At 46.9% G+C, this 19,505-nt stretch overlaps 3 protein-coding genes across 5 annotated transcripts; 2 read left to right on the plus strand and 1 right to left on the minus strand.

Moving 5' to 3' along the window:
• Window positions 1-223: 223 nt before the first annotated feature.
• On the plus strand, window positions 224-7,813 carry LOC125521230 (putative sulfate transporter 3.4). 2 transcript variants are annotated; one of them, XM_087538096.1, is made up of 8 exons: window positions 224-420; window positions 772-3,438; window positions 3,617-3,665; window positions 3,752-4,197; window positions 6,028-6,135; window positions 6,253-6,369; window positions 6,468-7,158; window positions 7,262-7,813. In XM_087538096.1, the coding sequence occupies exons 2-8, from the start codon at window positions 3,055-3,057 to the stop codon at window positions 7,474-7,476; spliced, it is 2,010 nt and encodes a 669-aa protein (XP_087394222.1). In that variant the 5' UTR covers window positions 224-420; window positions 772-3,054; the 3' UTR covers window positions 7,477-7,813. The 2 variants fall into 2 exon arrangements, with proteins under 2 accessions (XP_087394222.1, XP_048542250.1); XM_048686293.2 differs by having other exon boundaries at window positions 1,758-3,438.
• Window positions 7,814-9,556: 1,743 nt separating this feature from the next.
• Window positions 9,557-13,392, plus strand: LOC125526048 (pre-mRNA splicing factor SR-like 1). 2 transcript variants are annotated; one of them, XR_007291529.1, is made up of 5 exons: window positions 9,557-9,721; window positions 9,980-10,283; window positions 10,408-10,488; window positions 11,138-11,459; window positions 12,375-12,662. XR_007291529.1 is itself a non-coding variant. In XM_048691072.1 (5 exons), exons 2-5 carry the CDS (start codon window positions 9,996-9,998, stop codon window positions 13,116-13,118), a joined length of 1,185 nt encoding a protein of 394 aa, XP_048547029.1. In that variant the 5' UTR covers window positions 9,557-9,721; window positions 9,980-9,995; the 3' UTR covers window positions 13,119-13,392. The 2 variants fall into 2 exon arrangements, 1 of the variants encoding a protein (XP_048547029.1); XM_048691072.1 differs by having other exon boundaries at window positions 11,138-11,209; window positions 12,375-13,392.
• Window positions 13,393-15,068: 1,676 nt separating this feature from the next.
• On the minus strand, window positions 15,069-17,208 carry LOC147957886 (uncharacterized). Its single transcript, XM_087536325.1, has one exon. The coding sequence runs from the start codon at window positions 17,170-17,172 to the stop codon at window positions 15,871-15,873; it is 1,302 nt and encodes a 433-aa protein (XP_087392451.1). The 5' UTR covers window positions 17,173-17,208; the 3' UTR covers window positions 15,069-15,870.
• Window positions 17,209-19,505: the final 2,297 nt, after the last annotated feature.

Here is a 19,505-nt window from a genome sequence, read left to right on the forward strand (position 1 = left end):
CTATATACAATCTCTATTAGCAAGCATTTTCTGCTAGTTTTGGTTGCCCCATTTATGCCTGCGCCTATTTGAGGCTACATGCATTGCTGGCCGACAGTTGCATGTTGCCAAATATACATCACCGGCCACACTAGCATCACATGCGTCTTTGGCCACAATTAGCTAGGGCTAGCAACAGGTGCTATTTATATGCATGTAATTATGTATAAACGGCCAACTTGGCGAGCCACTTGAGTTTCCTTTGCTCATGCGTTTCAAGATGGGCTCTCAACGTTTGCAGGGAAATCTAGGGCAGGCAGGCATTATCCTTCTCCATAGGCCACCTTTCGATGGGAGCTAGCTAGCTAGCAAGGCTATGCATCAAATGCATCGACTCCATTGATAGTTGGCCGGCAGCTCCACTCTGATATGGAAATGGAAGTAAGTGATGGGGCTTTGAAATACCTTGTCATTGAAATATGTAGATTGCTAGCTGTTGTTATCATGAATCCATGATCATGGCTCTTGGTGCTCCTGTCACAATTCACGGTTCAGAATCTACTAGCTTGTAACGTGTGTCAAGAATGTGATTATGTCAGTATGCATTTTCCTTCTTGTAGAGGAGTAGTGTTTACATATAGACTGAATGTGCATTTTTCCTATGGATTAGTGTATACGTGTAGAGAATAGATATGGTCTGTTATGTTGCTTTCACGAAAGACAAATTAAGTTAGGAGTTATGCGTGCTCCTAATCAAAGACATGCTTACACACGTGGTTTGCCTTTTGCCAGATGCCAGACATGTGGGCCCAGTCATGCACACGTGGAGCAGACGTGTCACCTCAGGATCATTCCCTCCTGATTATATTACTCAAAATTAGTCACATAGTCATGGTAATAGTCATAAAATGGTCACCCGGATATACACAACCGTTAAAATTGGGTAACCCACTGAGTGCAAAAGGGAACAGAAGAACTTATCTCCACCAATTAACTTGCAACCATTCCAGAATCCATCATCCATCATCCAAGGAGAAAAGATATTCACCTTCCACCAAGCCTTCTTTTACATGAATCTGCCCTTACCATTACTTACTTGTGCTGGAAGTTCAGGGATCGGTGCAATCGATTCGACTTAGCTGGATTCGAAACATGAGATATTTATAATTTACACCGTAGATTCGAACTATAAAAGGTGATCAACTAACTAGTGAAAAATCTTCCAATGTGGGATAAAGGAGAATGGATTGTCACTTTTATTAGTTCATTATGAGTCATAAGATGTATGAATCTCTCTGTAAAGAAATTCACGATTCTGATTGAAAAGGCGATATATTTAATTTTCCTTGTTTTTTAAGCCAATTTAATTTTCCTTGTTAACTAGGAGCATGACCAACAGTTCCTAACTAGCTAGGTTATTTATGATAATTGAATTATTTCATGTAAAACTAATATTTTGTAGAGGGCTCGAATCAAGTTGTGTTGATTTTGATACCCACTATTTCCTTGTTTGTAAGTTTGATCCATAGCACCTCATAAGTAGTTCTTTGCCGAGATATGTTTTTTTTTTACTTTTTATGTTGCAAGGAATGTTTTGAAGGACTTTACAAGGTATTTTAGTCATACTACCTTACAAAACCATGTCCAATACTTAGGAGGTTAACTTCATATCTTTCTCGGGTACAATTTTTTTGTAGCTTGTGTGGGTTGTGTACCGTTTCGCCCTATTTCAGTGGTTTCAAAGCGCGCACTTGCATAATTTTTGGCCTGATTTGCAGAAAGAAGTATCATGCTCAATTCTTCATCGGTATGCCAAATAGTTCTGACTGGTGGTAAATAACCCATGTCTTCAACAATGCACAAGGACAGTGTTTGGTCATTCGTCGCATTGATGACAACACAAAGATGATGGATGCAAGCTTCTCTTCTCTGGGAAACACGCGGAAGATGGCAGTTGCAGGTTTAAAAGAATGAACAAGGATGGTCCTGTCACATTTCTCCCCATTTCGCCTCATGCACCATGCTCTCAAGGCTCCTAAGCTTTTTTGGACATTGATGGTATTTTGCAGTACTTTTTATGAATGCTTTGGCATTCTAAGTTTGCTTTGGTAGTTGAAAGGCACTGAAGCCTGTTGTCCTATCTCGAACACAATCTCTCTCTCCGTGTGTGTGGGCGTTACGCACGGTGCGTCTAGGCGGGGCATCTTAGTTCTCTTTACACCCCTAGTTCCTTTTAATCGACAAACTCAATTATCCGGCGATTCTCTTGATGATGAAGCTTATCTGTCATCGTATCACCGGCCGACCTTGAACCCTGTTATTTAAGGCGGCTTACTATATTGCAAACAAAAAAACATAAATGTATGTGGGGTAGAATACGTTTTTGGTCGAGGTATAATTCGGTTTTGATTCGAGCACCTCCGTGTCATCGGCCAACCTCGACCCCTGTTATTCAAGACCGTTTACTGATATTCGAGCAGAAACATAAATGAGCAGTGCCAATTAATCCGGCCTTAATTCCTTATTTATTATGTTATATCCAAACAAAAAAAGCAAAAATGTGTACTAGGTAGAATACGTAGTAGAGTACGTTTTTGGTGCAGGTATAATTCGGTTTTGATTCCAGCACCTTTGTACGCCAACTAATACGGTATAATCCGAACGGCCGGTGATTTTTCCAGTGTGTTTCCTGCGGGTAAAAGGCTCGGACGTGGGTGGCTAATTACAGCACCCAGTAAATAGTGACCGGAGAGGGCCCCACCCAAATTAACCCAACCCTGCCCTACCACCCCGCATCACGCCGGAGGCGGACGCAGAGGCAGAGGCAGAGGCGGAGTCGCCTTCCTAATCCGCGTCCAGGTGGGAGGAAATCCTCGGCTTCTCCCGCGCTTTCGCCCCCCGCCCCGCCCGGCGCCTATAAAACCCGGCCATCCTCCGACGACGAATCCATCGAGCAACACCAGCAGCAACAACAACAATCTCAATCCTCTGCTTTAGCCGTCGACCTCATCCTCCTCCCCTGCGCCGGCGGTTGCAGGGAGAGGGCAGGGGATTCACCCTAGCGTGCGCCCAGCCATGGTGGTGAACAACAAGGTTGAGACCCTGGCGTTCGACCTGGAGGCGGGGCACGGGCCCGGGGCGAAGGCGGTGGCGGATTCGGGGGCGCGTCAGCAGCAGCAGCGGCAGGCGGCGCCGGCGGGGATGGTGCAGGTGGAGCTGCACAAGGTGTCGGCGCCGGAGCGGCGGACGACGGCGCGGGCGCTGGGGCAGCGGCTGGCGGAGATCTTCTTCCCCGACGACCCCCTGCACCAGTTCAAGAACCAGTCGCTCGCCCGGAAGCTGGTGCTCGCGCTGCAGTACTTCTTCCCCATCTTCCACTGGGGCTCCAACTACAGCCTCCGCCTCCTCCGCTCCGACGCCGTCGCCGGCCTCACCATTGCCAGCCTCGCCATCCCACAGGTAATTATTCCATCCATTGATTTCTCTGCCTGTCGCCACGCCAGACCGCCTTCAATTCGCCGCCCCATTTTTAGTACCTTCCCGTTCTGGTCCATGGCCAAATATACGTGGCCACCAGCGGCAAGTTTCCTCGGTCGACATTAATTTCTTTCCTTCTCCTCCATGGCGCGACGCGCAGGGCATCAGCTACGCCAAGCTCGCCAACCTGCCGCCCATCATCGGCCTATGTGAGCCTCCCACGCCTCTGCTCCATAACTCTGTCATTCATGGCAGGAAATTAATGGGTGATTGACGAGATTGTTGGCACATGCAGATTCGAGCTTCGTGCCGCCGTTGATCTACGCGCTGCTGGGGAGCTCGCGGGACCTGGCGGTGGGGCCTGTATCCATCGCGTCGCTGGTGATGGGGTCCATGCTCCGGGAGGCGGTGGCGCCGGAGCAGCAGCCCATCCTGTACCTGCAGCTGGCCTTCACCGCCACCTTCTTCGCCGGCGTCTTCCAGGCCTCGCTGGGCTTCCTCCGCCTCGGGTTCATCGTCGACTTCCTCTCCAAGGCCACGCTCACCGGGTTCATGGGCGGCGCCGCCGTCATCGTGTCCCTGCAGCAGCTCAAGGGCCTCCTCGGCATCGTCCACTTCACCACCCACATGGGCTTCGTCGACGTCATGGCCTCCGTCGTCCGCCGCCACAGCGAGTGGCAGTGGCAGACCATCGTCATGGGCGTCGCCTTCCTCGCCATCCTCCTCGGCACACGCCAAATCGTAAGTTACCCACCACCTATGCTCTGCCTCTGTCTCTGTCTAGCTCATAGCACAATGTTTAGCTCCAATTCAATTTAGCCATATTTAGTTTCAATTGCACCAATACAATTACTAATGGGGTGATTCCATATTATTACATTAACCATATCTAGTTTCAGTTTTACTAACCATGGAAATGATTAGGATTAGTATGCATATATGCATCCCTTTTCTTTTGTTTCTTGAAAATTAGAAAAGGAAAAAAGAAAAGGCGGGTTTAGTGATCATTTGTTGATTAGTCGGCTAATGGTTTCTAGAATTATTTGACCATGGGCATGGACAGGTAGCAACTAGGAAAGGTAGAATTTGCAAAAAGGGGAGGTGGTGATTAAACCCATAAAAGTGGGGCAGTACAATGGAGGGACCCAAAGGGTGCTTCCCACTAACAAGGAATTTCGCTCCACTCAAACATAGCTAATGGCTAACAATTAGTGGCAGGGTGATCTTAAGCACCTAGCTCCTGTTTGTTGGGACCTGACAATGCTCGGATATTTATCTTTCTGAAAGAAAAAACATTCTTATTTCAACCTGACTTCACAACAATAAACGAATCCCTTACTTTTCTTTAGTTTGTTTCCTCGCAACAACATTCGACGGTATCTGAAGTACACCCAAAATGAGTATATCATCATAAGAAAGAAATGTCCTGTAATTAATTAGAGAGCATGGCTAATATCTTGGTCTAATCAGTTAGAACTTTTTAAACTATTTTATAGCTTGTCTATGCAAATACTAGTAGTTTAGACTGCCCTAACAAGTGCTTTAGTCTTGCTTGGCTTAACTGAAGAGTTGGTGTGATCAGAAAAGTCTAGTTCCTCCCTATGGGAGGCCTAATCTTCCAAGATATCTGAATGACAATAGACTGAAACATGGTGCCAAAAAGTACCTGTTGCCACTTGAGCACATGCACTTTGAAGATTGTATATATATGATTGCTAAAGGCAGTTCAAATTAGTATAGTTTTCTTCATTCAAACAATTAGTGCTATCTACGTCCCTTTCTCCTTAGCAAAAGTGTCACTGTTTTCTTCAGCAAAAAAAGGAGAGATACTAGAAACATTCAGTCATACCAAACATATATGTTTTGAAGCCAAACCTAACCTGTCTTAGCAGTTTCAGTTTGGCCATGCACATACAGCTGCCATGTTCATAGCTTGCCTTAGTTTTCATAAACTCTGCTAGGCCAAACGCATCAATCAGTTTGGAGTAAGACGTGTGTCATTGTGTGTGGGCTTAGTTAGAATCTATTCTGTAATGGCCGGTGACCCATTGCAGCCTGCCTCCTTTTCCCTTTTTGGGAGAATGTATCGAATTTGGTCTCTGATGTGTCACCTGTTAAGCTAGTTGGTCACAATCTTTCCTCATTTCCATGACATTTTTCTCTGTCAAATCTGGAGATGATGATTGACAAACACCCCACACGAACCCGTGAGGACGCGTCGTGCAATCCTCCTTGACAAGCGGGCCATCGCCAGTTCGCTCGCGTGATGGTTTTCCGTTTGCAGCAGAGTTGGTTAAGACTGGTGATGGTTCAGCACTTGACATAATTGCACATGTTGATCTTGAGAAGATGGGTTACTTGACAGCTTAATTTCCACCTCAAAATTGCCAATGTGTGATAAAAAAAACTAGTGAATTTATTTATGAGGCAAACATCTACCACACATTTTTTTTCAGTTAGCCTGACAGGCAATTTGTTTTCTCTGGCTCTGTTTCTTGGTGAAAATAATTCAGCAATAGCAAGCAGATGTACTGACCAAACACACATATTTGCTCCTTTTTCCTTCTGCAGAGCGCTCGGAATCCACGGCTTTTCTGGGTGTCAGCGGCGGCTCCCCTGACGTCGGTGATTGCCTCCACCGTCATCTCCTACCTCTGCAGAGGCCACGGCATCAGCATCGTAAGCACACCAATTCCTTCAGTAACATATCTGAACATGTTGCACGCATGGAAAATCGAAGAAACATTCATAACCTGTCTCTGATCAATCTGCAAAAATGTCGTCTTTGTTGCGCAGATCGGCGACCTCCCGAGGGGAGTGAACCCTCCATCCATGAACATGCTCGTCTTCAGCGGCTCCTACGTCGCCCTGGCCGTCAAGACCGGGATCATGACCGGCATCCTGTCCCTTACCGTAAGACCAATTAATCAATCTCTTGTTTTTATTAATCTGAACAAATTTTTGTTGCGGCATTTAGATCTGATGGTGGATTTTGTTGTTGAATGTTGCAGGAGGGGATCGCGGTGGGCCGGACGTTCGCGTCGATCAACAACTACAACGTGGACGGGAACAAGGAGATGATGGCGATCGGGGTGATGAACATGGCGGGGTCCTGCGCCTCCTGCTACGTCACCACGGGCTCCTTCTCCCGCTCCGCCGTCAACTACAGCGCCGGGTGCCGGACGGCGGTGTCGAACATCGTCATGGCCTCCGCCGTCCTGGTGACGCTGCTCTTCCTGATGCCGCTGTTCCACTACACCCCGAACGTGATCCTGTCGGCCATCATCATCACCGCCGTGGCCGGGCTGATCGACGTCCGCGGCGCCGCCAAGCTGTGGAAGGTGGACAAGCTGGACTTCTGCGCGTGCGTGTCCGCCTTCCTCGGCGTGCTCCTCGTGTCCGTCCAGGTCGGGCTGTCGATCGCCGTGGGCATCTCGCTGTTCAAGATCCTGCTGCAGGTGACCCGGCCCAACACCGTCGTCATGGGGCTGGTCCCCGGCACGCAGAGCTACCGCAGCATGGCGCAGTACCGCGAGGCCGTGCGCGTGCCGCCGTTCCTCGTCGTCGGCGTCGAGTCGGCCATCTACTTCGCCAACTCCACCTACCTGGTGGAGCGGATCATGCGGTACCTCCGAGAGGAGGAGGAGCGCGCCGCCAAGGCCAACCTCTGCGGCGTCCGCTGCATCGTCCTCGACATGAGCGGTGAGTCCGACCGTCAGTGCAAACTAAATTAAAAGATCGCCATTGTTCTTGACATCCAAGTTCCAAGCTCGATTCACTGACGAACAAAGTTGATTGATTGCAGCGGTGACGGCGATCGACACGAGCGGGCTGGACGCGCTGGCGGAGATGAAGCGGGTGCTGGACAAGCGGGGCATCGACCTGGTGCTGGCGAACCCGGTGGGGTCGGTGACGGAGAGGATGTACAACTCGGTGGTGGGGGACACGTTCGGGTCGGACCGCATCTTCTTCAGCGTCGCCGAGGCCGTCGCGGCGGCGCCGTACAAGGCGCAGCCCTGACACCGCCATAGACCAGCAAGCAGTAGGGTGCATAGATGAAGAAGAAGGAGAAGAAGAGGATTAAGAAGAAGAAGAATTAATCAGGATGCAGATCAGTGTGTGGTGTGCTTGATGAAAGTTAATCAGGATGCAGAGTGTGGTTAGGGTAATTACTTAAGGCCGGAATAACGGCGGTGCTGATCTCTCATCTCTTCACTCCCGTGGAGAAGAGGTTTTTGTTTCTTGGATGAAGAAAATGTACCCCTAATCAGCATGCGCGCGGTTGTTGTTGTAGAAGGAGAAGAAGATGTAAGGTGATGCAGATGTAATCAATGGAAGTTGGTTAAATTTCGTAGTCCATCATGTCCAGCTCATTCTTACCGCTTGTTTGGTTGGGAGGGGACGGTAAATCCCCTGCGAGTCAAAATCCCCCTCAATCCACTCCAATCCTCTTCAACAGAGGTTTAATCGAACAAGCCCGGAACGAATTCCAGCACGATGACCTCATAGAGTTGCAATGGTCATGTGATGACCTCATAGAGTTGCAATGGTCATGTGTAACCTTGTCAACGTCGCCGAATATCAAATTGTCGGGGCAGCAGGCCGACAAGGACTTACTAGGTCTCCGAGAACATGTCTAGTCCTTTTTCAAAAAAAGTTGATTGCTAATTGTCCCGTTTTTAACTTCACACACGACCTCTCGGTATCATCGATGGCGAAGATCTGTGGTTGGAAGAGGACTGGGGAAGGAAGCAAAAGGTGACTAATGACCGATAAGGACATGAGTGCATGACCCCCTCCCCCCAGCCCACTCCACCCAACCACACACACAAGTGTGCATGGTCTTGAGTCGAGGGTTGGCAACTCAGCTTGACTTCTATGGCAAGAGCGATGATGAGATTGGTTTGGGAGGAGGGTGGGTAATGAGAGAGTGCAAGTCAACATTGATGCCAGAGGATGAAGATGGCGCGGGGGGGGGGGAGGGGGTGGGGGGTGGGGTGGTAAGTTGTTAACAGGTAGGGCAGTGGAGACGTTGTGGGACTCATGGAGAAAAGTTTATACTACCTCCGTTTGGGTTTATAAGTTCCTTTGTATTTTGTGTTAAATTTTGACTAGAGATTTAACTAACAAAATATTAATGCATGTCACCAAAAATTATGTCGTTGGATTCATATTTGAACATAGTTTTTAATTATATTCCCACAAAAACAAATTATATTATTTTTATAACATGCATTAATATTTTGTTAGTTAAATTTAAGGTCACGATATGGCACAAAATGCAAAAGGGACTAATAAACCAGGACAGAGGTAGTAGGGATGAAGAACATTGAGACGAAGGGGCACATGTGTTTACATGTGATAGTTCCAGCCTTGGCGTCGCGAGTATCTTCCTTTTCTTCTTCCCGGCTTCATTTTAGGAGCAAAGCTCGTTTCCCTTCATTTTCCGCAACAATCACACTGTTTCTCTATTTCGAAAATGATAACCATCAAGTGTTCGTTGGGAATGTTCTCGCTGCGAACTTGTTGGTTGACGTTCGATTCCCTTGCACGAAGCGGATGCAAAGTTGTTCAAGTTTTAATTTGGTTCATGATTTGTAATGGTCAATGATTTCTCAAATCAATCCGCAACAACTAGCTTATAAAAATACATCAGTCTCGCACCTTCTCATCACCTGACAAAAAATAAATGCCAGCATGTGACACTACAGCTCCAACATAATGCATGTGGTCACCACTGCAAGAAATTTCCCATCATACGTGTGGGTTAAAAAATTTTAAGCCTCTCTCTCCTTTTTGTTTATATAAGGGGAAAGCCTCTCTCTCCTCGCACAAAGAAAAAAAAACATGTCTTGGGCTGTTTCGCAGAGAATAAATAAACATGTCTTGGGCCAGGACATCACACATTGCGTCGTGACCATCCTGGGCCTCTACCTTGGGCCCATCTCTATCCAGAACAACCCGGGCCTGGCGTGAGAGCGACAGGGCCGTTGACTGCAAGAACGGACGGCTGAGATACGGCCGCGGCTCTGCTCAGTCGGTAGACGGGTAGAGCCGTCCCTCCCCCTCGCCGCTAACCCCAGCCAGCCACCCAGCCACGAGCTCCCCCCCCTCCTCCCTCCCCTCCCTTCTCCTCCCCCACCAAATCCCCAATCCGCCACGGTCTCGCCGGCGCCCCGCCTCCACCGCGCCGCCGCCGCCTCGGCCTCCCCGGCGCGCCCGCGCCTCCGCTCCGCCCGCCTCCTCCCCGGCCGGAACCAAACAGGTAACCCCCGATTCCACCGCGGAAGTCTGGATCTTGACGCGACGGAGAGGAAAAAACGAATCTTTCTAGCGCTTCCTTCTCCCCTATCGCCGCTACCCGGCAGAAAACTCCGTTCCCGGGGTAGAGATTCTCGATCTCCAGTCGACACAGCGCCTGTTCTTAGAGGGAATCGCGTAGCCCTACTGCCCCCCCCCCCCCCCCCCCTGCGGTGTAACCTAGCAGTCCTGGGCTGAGTCTGTGTGGTGTTTGGTTTCGCAGAGGAGGGTCCGGGAGGATGGAGCTGCAGACGTCGGGCCGGCCCATCGAGGTGCTCATGGAGAAGGTGCTGTCGATGAACATCGTCTCCTCGGACTACTTCAAGGAGCTCTACAAGATCAAGACTTACCACGAGGTCATCGACGAGATCTACAACCAGGTGGACCACGTCGAGCCCTGGATGACGGGCAACTGCCGCGGCCCCTCCACCGCCTTCTGCCTCCTCTACAAGCTCTTCACCATGAAGCTCACCGTCAACCAGATGCACGGCCTGCTCAAGCACCCGGACTCCCCCTACATCAGAGCTGTAAGTAAGGAATTATCCATCTTTTCTTGCCCGCTTTCCTAACGTTTATTTATCTTTCTGCTCTTTATGATTGTATGTCTGATTTTATTTAGCTCTCATGGAATATAGTTACTTTTTGCAACAGATTGGGTTCCTGTACCTGCGCTATGCTGCGGACCCAAAGACCTTATGGACCTGGTATGAGCCCTACATTCAAGATGATGAGGTACTGTGTCGTCTGTGTTCGCTCTCCGCCTCTTTTGCGTTTGTTTCACCATAAATTAAGCAGCAATAGGCCAAGCTCTAGTTCCGATGACATGTTTTTGTTTATGTTGAAGTAAGTTTCAGACCTCAGTGTTGCTTTCAACAAAGTGTTGTGTTAACATGTGTAACAACGATCTTCTGTTTTTATGATGTGGCTGCTGTTTTTAAGAATAACGCTTGTGCAAACCTGAAGTGACTAGTAAACATATATTGCAAATGAAAGTTGGCACAACATATGGTTCTTCTGTTATCATCCATCGTGGACCAAGTAAAGGAGTTTATCTATGAATGAAATAAAGAAAAGCCCAAACAGTGAGCTGATGGAAGTGTGTGATCAGAAAGGTTTTTGCCAGATGGATAGTTCTCTGAATCAACCATGCCTGTACTAGAGAATAGAGATTACTTGCACTTATTAGTTGTTTCTTTATGACATAACGATCTGCACATGTATGAGCCTAATGCTTATCTGTGTGGATCAATGCGTGCAAATAGTTTGCCATGCCTGTTCTTCACATTTATGATTTTTTTCTGATAAAATGGTTAATAATCCTTTTGCAGTTCTTTTGTAATGAACCATAGCTCACCTCTACATAATATGTGTTCTCTTTCAGGAGTTTTCCCCTGGATCCAATGGTAAAATGACAACTATGGGCGTTTATGTGCGTGATGTTATCCTTGGTCAGGTATATCTCTTAAACTATGCCCCCATTTTTTCCATTTGACTTAACTTTACTATAGAGCTGCTATTACAGTTTTCTATAGTTACCCAAGCACATCTGAGGACATACATGATTAACATACTATTTTCTGAGCCTAAGTGCAAATATCTGTTTGTTGAATCTCACCTGTTGATTTGGCATACTGAGCGGAAATTTCAATTGTGGAGTTGCTTTAAGAGGAGACATCTCTTCCACCAGTAACCACTTTGTAAAGGTTTGTCATGATATGTTACTCGAATGTTCTTTTCACTTTTGGCACTAGTGTTCCATATTTTCAACTGGTTGAAGTATTCATTGCACATAAAAATGATGTGTGCTTTTGAGATGCTTTACTCTGTTTCAGGCTATATGTCCTGTATTGTTTCTTTCTTGGCTTGAGATGCTATTGTTTCCCTTTCTGTCCATGCTTTATGCTTTGGAAAAGATTTATGGGCATATTTACCAAGAGAATCAAGTCCATTCCCATATAGAAAAAGGAGGTCCAGTGTGTAAGAATCTTATAACTGGAAGCTTTTGAACTTTGTTTTAGGATGCCTAAGTTCATGTAAAAAACTCTTGACTGGTTGGCTCCCACATTCATTCAGTCAGGATTCTGTGATATTTTGGTATAATGGATAGCATGTCCAATAGTTTATAGATCTTATTGCGTATGCAAGCTAGAAGGAAATTATTGCCATATTGAGTTGCTAGTGTTTTGGTTGAGTTAAGACAGTTGGTAAACTCCTTGGTTTGATCAGCTGTTACTGTTTGGTGGGTGAGTCCTTTGATTCTTACAGTCTAGCTGATACAGCAATGGATATCTGTCTCAGTTGGCACGAAGCACTAGCAGTCATTTGACTAGTTCTTATTTTGGCCACAAAAAAAAACACTTAAGTTTTTTTTTGTCACGGTTTGCCACAATAACTGAGAACACCTCAGCCCTAGCCTAGACGCTCGTATGCCAAATACAACAGAACAAATTAACCTCATAATCATACTCTGTTACCACTCTATGTTTCTTGACAAGTTATATGTTATCGTATCCGTCTAGTATTTCCTTTCCAGGCCATTATTCGAGTAGCTTGAAATGAAAAATAGCATTCACACGTTTGGTAAACTAAATTTCCTTGTCGTTTATTGTTTCTTGCAGTACTACTTCGACAGTCTTCTTCCACGAGTGCCTCTCCTAATTCTGCGACAGGTTACTGCCCATCTTGAGAAAATGAAGCTCCCAACAAAGCAGTCAGGGATAACTGGGGATTCTAGCCGCCTTGGTTCAGATGATACTGCCCGGCGGCCTCCTTCAGTGAAGGCTTCTCTGTCGGTCTCTTTTGGTCAGCGTGCTCCACACCGTGCATCCACAAGGGATTCATCCCCAGTCCGAAAGACATTGCCATCTGTACGAGAAAGGGAAAGGAGTCATGATGGCGGTCATGCCAAATCTCCACCCAGGAAGCACCGAAGTCAGAGTCGTGAGCGCAGCCGTGACATTGAGAGGGACCGTTCAGATCGCGATCGTGGTAGGTACAAGGATAGGGAGCATGGTCGGCACAGCCGTGATAACAGAGACCGTGACTACCGCCGCTCGAGCTATTCTGATAGGGATGTCGAGAGGCGGGGCCATGAAAGGAGGGATAGGGACTCTGACAGAAATGGGCGTTCGAGTGGCCGCAGAAGCAGGAGCAGGAGCAGGAGTCCAAGCCGTGGCAGAACCAACGGGGACAGCCATCGCTCCAGTCCGTTTGGTAAAGCGCCGGAGCCATCCAACCTGGCGAAGCTGAAGGATCTGTACGGTGACGCCACAAACGCAAAGGACGACGCCGGCGATGATAGAGCCCGCAGGGATTCCGGAACTGAAGAGGTGATCAGATTGGGAGGCGCCAGGTGGAGGTGACTGCCAGAAGCCGAAAACCATGGGGATTCTATTCTGGTTGTACTAGCATTGCTATACACTGCGGGCGATGCGCAGCAGCAGTCAATGGGTTTCGTCTCCCCTGCGATCTCTGCCTTCCCTAGGGAAAAGTGTCTCCGACTAGGGTGTACAACGCAAAATCTGTTGACCGGCTAAGCAATTTAGTGGTGATTCAAGATAAATTGTTCACTTTGGATAGCCATGTTCTGTATCTGATATATGATTTATGTGTTGAGCTCAAACAAACATTTGCTTCTTTGCTTGTCTTGTCTGTGACTGATATGCAGCGCCCGTACAGTCGATGTGTTAGACACGTACAGCGCAATGAAAACAAACTGGTTTTTTCTTTAGCACCGGTCTTTTGTGTGGCACAGATGCTTAACTAGGCACCTCTGCTATAGAAATAACTACTACTTCCGTCTCATAATATAAAAGCGCTTTTTACACCACTAATATAAAAAGCGATGTCTCATAATATAAAAGCGCTTTTTACACTACACTAGTATAAAAAGCGTTCTTATATTATGGGACAGAGGGAGTAGCGTTGAAGCACAATATGTTTCATTTTTATAAGCACCATTCTATGTATGCCTTGCATACTCCCTTCGTCCCACAACATAAAATGTTTTCTGAAGCTATGTTAGCTTAAAAAACATCTTACAATATAAAATGTTTTCTGAAGCTATGTTAGCTTAAAAAACATCTTATATTACGTGTCATAGGAGTGCCTTGGTACTTGCGTGTTTTAAATGAAAAAATGGGTAGGAAATTACCCAATTTATACATTAAACGACAAAAAATGGCCTTGGATAAATAAAAGAGGCATGATAAATGCCTGGCGCTTATATATCCTTGATAATTGTTGCCAACCTCCTCAATTGTAAAGTAGGAAAGTTCCCTCTAACTTACCTTGGCCTCCTTATCTCTGACCGCAAGCTTCGCATCACCGACTGGGAACCTCTTTGTGCTACGGTTAGCAAGAGGGTTGGGCCGTGGCGTGGCAAGTTTATGTCATCGGGTGCTAGACTTACGCTTAAGGATTCTAGCTTATCGTCGCTCCTGATGTTCACGATGGGCCTTTTTCTTTTGGCTAACGGCGTGCATGCCAAGTTGGACACTCCCTACTCCAAGTTCTTTTGGAAAGGAGCTGGAGTAAAGCGCAAATACCACTTGATCAAATGGACGGCAATATGCAGGCCTAAAAAGTTTGGGAGCTTGGGCATTACTAACACTGAAACTAAAAGTTTGGTAAGGAGGGCTATGTACATAGTTTTAGTTTTGTACATAGCCCTCCTTACCAAATGGATCTGGAAGCTCTCCGAAAACGTGTCGGGACTTTGGGCAGAGCTTTTTAAGGCAAAATATTTTCCCAACGTATCCCTTTTTGAAGCCACGAGTAGGGGCTCGTTCTTTTGGAATGCAATCCCAAAAAATAAAACTTGCCTTTCCCTTGGGCGCACGTTTTCCCCTGGACAATGGTAGGTATGTTCGTTTCTAGCTTGATAGCTGATGTGGGGATTCACCTTTATGGCAGGAGTACCGTAGCCTATTTTGGTTGGCTGTGAAGCCAATCATTTCGGTCACCGAAGCTTGCGTTTCAAGTCAGCCTAAAATCGCCTTTACATGTACTTTATCCCCTGGGGAAAGGTCCAGTTGGGAGGGACTCGGTCTCCTGGCATTTGTCGGCCTTGGGGCAGTTTTCGGTCAAGTCCTTGTACGAGAAGGCCTCCTCTTTCCCATTGTTATTGCCAATGAGACACCTATGAAAAGTTGCGGTCCCGCTTAAAGTAAAAATCTTTCTTTGGCAATTGTTTCACAATCGTTTGCCTACTTCCGATAAAATTGCCAAGCGAAATGGACCCTCAATCGGTCATTGTACTATCTGTGCAGTGATGGAAGACGCGAACCACGCGTTTTTCTGTTGTGCTATAGTCATATTTGCATGGAGTGTCGTCCGTGAAGCTTCTAGACTAGACAAGAATCCTCGGTCCTCTTGGGACTTGGTCCAACTCCTTTCTCCCTTTTCTTTTTTTTTGAGCATCAGTACAGACACAAGCGCTCATATACACGCATACACTCACCTCTATGAACGCACACACGCACACCCTACCCCTATGAGCACCTCCGAGAGACTGAGCCGGCATATCATCTTGAAATTTACGAAGTCACTGTAGACGCCTCGTCGTCGACGGAAACGTCTCCTCCCACTGAAAGCGCATCGCCGGAAATCCTGAAATAAATCCAGGAATAATGCGAGTATCAGGATTTAAACCCTGGTGGGTTCGGCATACCACTGTCCACCTAACCAACTCAAGCACAGGTTGATTCGCCCTTTCTCCCCTTCCTGGGGGGTGGAAATCGTGTTATGTGGATGTGCGTAGGGGCGCTTTTTTTTGTATTTGTGGAAGATTCGTAACAAGTTTACTATTGAAGCTGTTTTCCCTTTGCACCCGGCTAACTGCCCATTCCAAACTAATCTCTATATGCAGCAGTGGCGGCCGCTGGGGAAGGCAAGAGACAGTGAGCAGACGGAGATGGCGACCGGCAAACTTCGTCAGGTTTACACCATGGCTAGGTCGACCATCGAAGCTTAGGGAAGCTCTTTTATTTTGGATTCCGCTATGAGGCTGCGTGCTCTTCGAGGTCTGATGCCTCTCGCTTTGTTACCTCAGTCTGTTTGTGACTTATGACTACGCTGGTTCTGTTAGTATGTTGGATCTTGGATGCAGTCGTTCTAAAAATTTTTACTAGTGTAGTCGACGAGTGAAGTTTGGCCGCCAATAGGAGACATCCATCTCGTAGGGGAAGAAGACGAGCACGTCCCCGGGCGGGATCTTGCAAACCCCGCGGACCCTCCTGGCCGCCAGCTCGAGCATGAAGTACCACGACGGTGAGGGCCCCTCCGCTCCCGGCATCCGCACGAAGACGTAGCCGCTCCGCTTGTCTCGCCAAACCACCGCAGCTGCAGCCGCTCGCTCCACTGCCCAGCTGGCCGCCGGATGCTCTCCGGCTGGACCAGGACCTGCTTGGACCAGCCTCCGCCCTCGCGGGAGCCAGACAGCGTCCAGAGTGATATCTCCAGCCCGGTGGCGACGAGCAGTCCCGGCTGCCTCGCGTGGCCGCCGTCGGACACCAGGAGGACTTCCTCGGGTCCGCGCCCACGCAGTGCCTCGCCGCAGTGACCGTCGATCTTAGTGACGGACGCCTGGAGCGGCGCGTGTGACAACTTGAGGACGAAGTGGCACTCGACCGACCTGCACAGCCAGTGGGTGTCACCTTGGAGAACGACTGGAGGGTGCAGGAGCGCGGCATCCTGAGGGCACGGAGCGACCGCGGTCTCGGCGATGGCTTGCCACAGCCTGGCGTGCTCGGCCGGCGAGAAGGCCTGGGTCTTTAGGTGACCTGAAGACAACTCCGCGGCGAGCAGGCGGTAGCGGCGGCCGTCGCCGGTGAGCAGGACGAACGACTGGGCATTGATCCCAGGTGGCCCAAAGCAGTGGATGTAGCCCGTCATAGGGTCGAACACACAGGCGCCCGCCGGTTCAGTCTCGGGGGTGGCGTCGGAGCGGAGGGCGACGAGGCCGTGCCGCGCTGCCAGGACGGGGTGGTAGAAGTCGAAGAGGGTGGTGTACTTGGACAGAAAGGAGCGGAACGGCTCGGGGGGCGGCTCCTTGGAGCGGCCGGGGACGACGAACCGCGGGTGCTCGGCCGCCGCCGCGCGCAGGTTCTGGATGAACAGGCCGGGGACGAGGAACCGCGGGTGCTCGGCCGCCGCCGCGCGCAGGTTCTGGATGAACATGCCGCGGAACAGCGCGGGCACGAACCGGTCGGCGCCTCGGAGGCGGAGCGGGGAGAGGAAAGCCGGGTCGGCGATCTGGCGCCGAAGGGCCTTGCATGTGGCGGCGCAGCGCACGAAGGTGACGGGGTCGGAGCGCGCCGCGATCTCGAGCAGGAGGTCCGCCGGGAGGATCGAGGAAGACATTGACATGTTGGATGGTTCCATGTTGTTTTTTCTCTTTTTGAGGGACGGTTCCATAGTTGATGAGATTGGTATTGTGTATGTATGCTAGAGGACGATACATGCCTCTATATCCTCTCTCTCTCTCTCTTGTATATGTAGACTGATGATGCTAGGTCGGTTACTCGGATACTTCCTTTTTCTTTTGCGAATTGGCCTCCGGGCCGGCAACGATCGAAGTCGCTCCCAGAACCGCGTGGCGATACGTCGGTTACTCGGATCGATACGTCAATGGGAGGGGATTTTCCTATTTGCCGCATGTCGCGGCAAATTGTGGCCGCAACGCACAGGCAGAGCTCGATATCGAGCGATTAGGGCCGGCCCATTTCGGACTCCACCCAAACCTTTCTGTGTCCGGTTTTGGAAATGTTCCACGGGTTTCCACATGGTTTATTCCCGTTTTATTTTCCCTTCATTTTTTCTTTCCCTTTTTTCCAATTTCTTTTTTTTCCTTTTTATGTTTTTCGGATTCCTTTTTTCCTTCTCATTCCTGTTTTATTTTCTTTCATTCTCCTTTTTTGTTTTTCAAAAGATGTTTGACAATTTAAAACATGTTCACCTTTCAAAAATGTATTCCTTTTTCATAAAATGTTCCAGTTATGTAAAATTCAGAAATTTAGAAAAGTCAGAAAGTACAAATTTATGTTCGCCTCTTACAAAAAATGTACAAAAATTCAAAAAACTTAATAATTTCAAAATTACCATAAAGTTTTGCATTTGCAAAAAAATTTCACAAATTTGAAAATTTTCGCTAATTTCAGGAAATGTTCCTGCTTTTCAAAATTTGTTCACAAATTCAAAAACAATATGTTTTATAAATTGTCCACAACTTCAGAAAATGTTCAGGCAATTTCATAAAATCTTTGCTTTTTTGAAATCTGGAAATTGTTTTTTGTTTTTTGTTTTTTAAAAGAATTTTTGGAAATTGCATAAGTTGCTCGTAGTTTTGAAAAAATGTTCTCACTTCAAATGTTTGTCACAAATTCAAAATAGTTTCTAAGTATGTTCAAAAGTTTCACAAATGAATTTTTTTTCAAGAGTTTCATAAATTTTTCAGAATTTTACAAAAATGTCCCCGCTTGCAAATTTTGCTCACAAATTCTAAATGTGTTCTCTTTTTTAAAAAAATTGTTCTCAATTCAAAAAAATGTTTCACATGTTTCGAAGTTATTCACAAATTCAAACATTGTCCACCTTTTTCAAAATCAAAATCGCATTTGTCAAAATTATTCGGAGTTATAAATACTTGGAATTTTCAAGAAATGTTTTTAAAGAAAATAAGTAATATTCCAAACTGGCGCTGCTATTAATTCTTAAACTCTTCTCAAGACGTATTAGACGCATACCCTTACAAGCTTGTTTGGCTAGCTATGTTTGCTGGTGAGCAAATGGTCGCGAGTTCCATTCCAGCAATGTGCACTGCATTTTTGGCAGGGAGCTCCTAAATTGGCGCGTTCAAGGCCGTTCGCATGAGCCAGCTCACTAGCATCCTCGCTTGCTCCAAAATAACACCAAATGGTCTCTACTACCTAAAGACTGGTCGCTTGCTCAAAAAAAAAATCAGAAAATCCCAAAAAACGTAAAAATTCAAAAACAAAATCAGGAATTCACATTTGAAAACACTCAAAAACGTTCATGAACTCAAAAATAGTTAATTATTTTGAAAAATCTTTCACCAATATGGAAAAATAGTTTGTGATTTCGAAAAAAGTTAATCAATTTTGAAGAAAAATTTCAATGATTTTTAAAAAAGTTTATCGATTTTAAAAAAAAATCAAAAATTGTAAAAATAAATTTTCATCAATTATGATAAAAAGTTCATCAATTTTGAAAAACAGTTCAACGATTTTGTAAAAAGTTTGCAAACTTTTAAAAATAGCTCATCGATTTGAAAAAAAGTTTATAAATTTTGAAAAAAGATTATGAACTTTAACAAAAAGTTCATCAGTTCTAAAAAAGATTTATTGAATTTTTGAAAGATGTTTCATCGAATCTGAAAATAATCTGCATTATTAAAAAGAAAAAGAAAAAGGGGGAAGGGAAAAGGGAAAAAGGGAAATAATACAGAATAAACAAATAAGAAGAAGACCAGTCCAGGAAAAACAAAATAAAAAACAAAAAAATCGGCTGGGAAGCTTCTGGAAGCTTGCCAAAACCGGAAAGGGATCTCTCTCGTGGCACCCATAGATGGGCCGGCCCAGGTAAGATGCCTTCAGCGCCAGTTAATGAATTGCACGTTAACGGGCCTGAAGGCATCAAATAGGAAATGCCACGTCAATGATCCGGGAATTGTTGGAAGTTGAGTGAGCGCCCTTCTATACTAGAGGGATACGCATGCGTTGCTGCGCGAG

Source organism: Triticum urartu, chromosome 7A (assembly GCF_056163025.1).
Source record: "Triticum urartu cultivar PI428250 chromosome 7A, HENAU_Tu73, whole genome shotgun sequence".
Taxonomy (NCBI): Eukaryota; Viridiplantae; Streptophyta; class Magnoliopsida; order Poales; family Poaceae; genus Triticum; species Triticum urartu.

Bases quoted from the DNA above. Each gene is read 5' to 3' on its own strand.
- LOC125526048 (XM_048691072.1), top strand. From the start codon at position 9,996: ATGGAGCTGCAGACGTCGGGCCGGCCCATCGAGGTGCTCATGGAGAAG. The intron at 10,489-11,137 runs GTACTGTGTCGT...GTTCTCTTTCAG, and splicing joins CCTACATTCAAGATGATGAG to GAGTTTTCCCCTGGATCCAA. The intron at 11,210-12,374 runs GTATATCTCTTA...TGTTTCTTGCAG, and splicing joins GTGATGTTATCCTTGGTCAG to TACTACTTCGACAGTCTTCT.
- LOC147957886 (XM_087536325.1), bottom strand. From the start codon at position 17,172: ATGGAACCGTCCCTCAAAAAGAGAAAAAACAACATGGAACCATCCAAC.
- LOC125521230 (XM_087538096.1), top strand. From the start codon at position 3,055: ATGGTGGTGAACAACAAGGTTGAGACCCTGGCGTTCGACCTGGAGGCG. The intron at 3,439-3,616 runs GTAATTATTCCA...CGCGACGCGCAG, and splicing joins CCAGCCTCGCCATCCCACAG to GGCATCAGCTACGCCAAGCT. The intron at 6,136-6,252 runs GTAAGCACACCA...TTTGTTGCGCAG, and splicing joins GAGGCCACGGCATCAGCATC to ATCGGCGACCTCCCGAGGGG.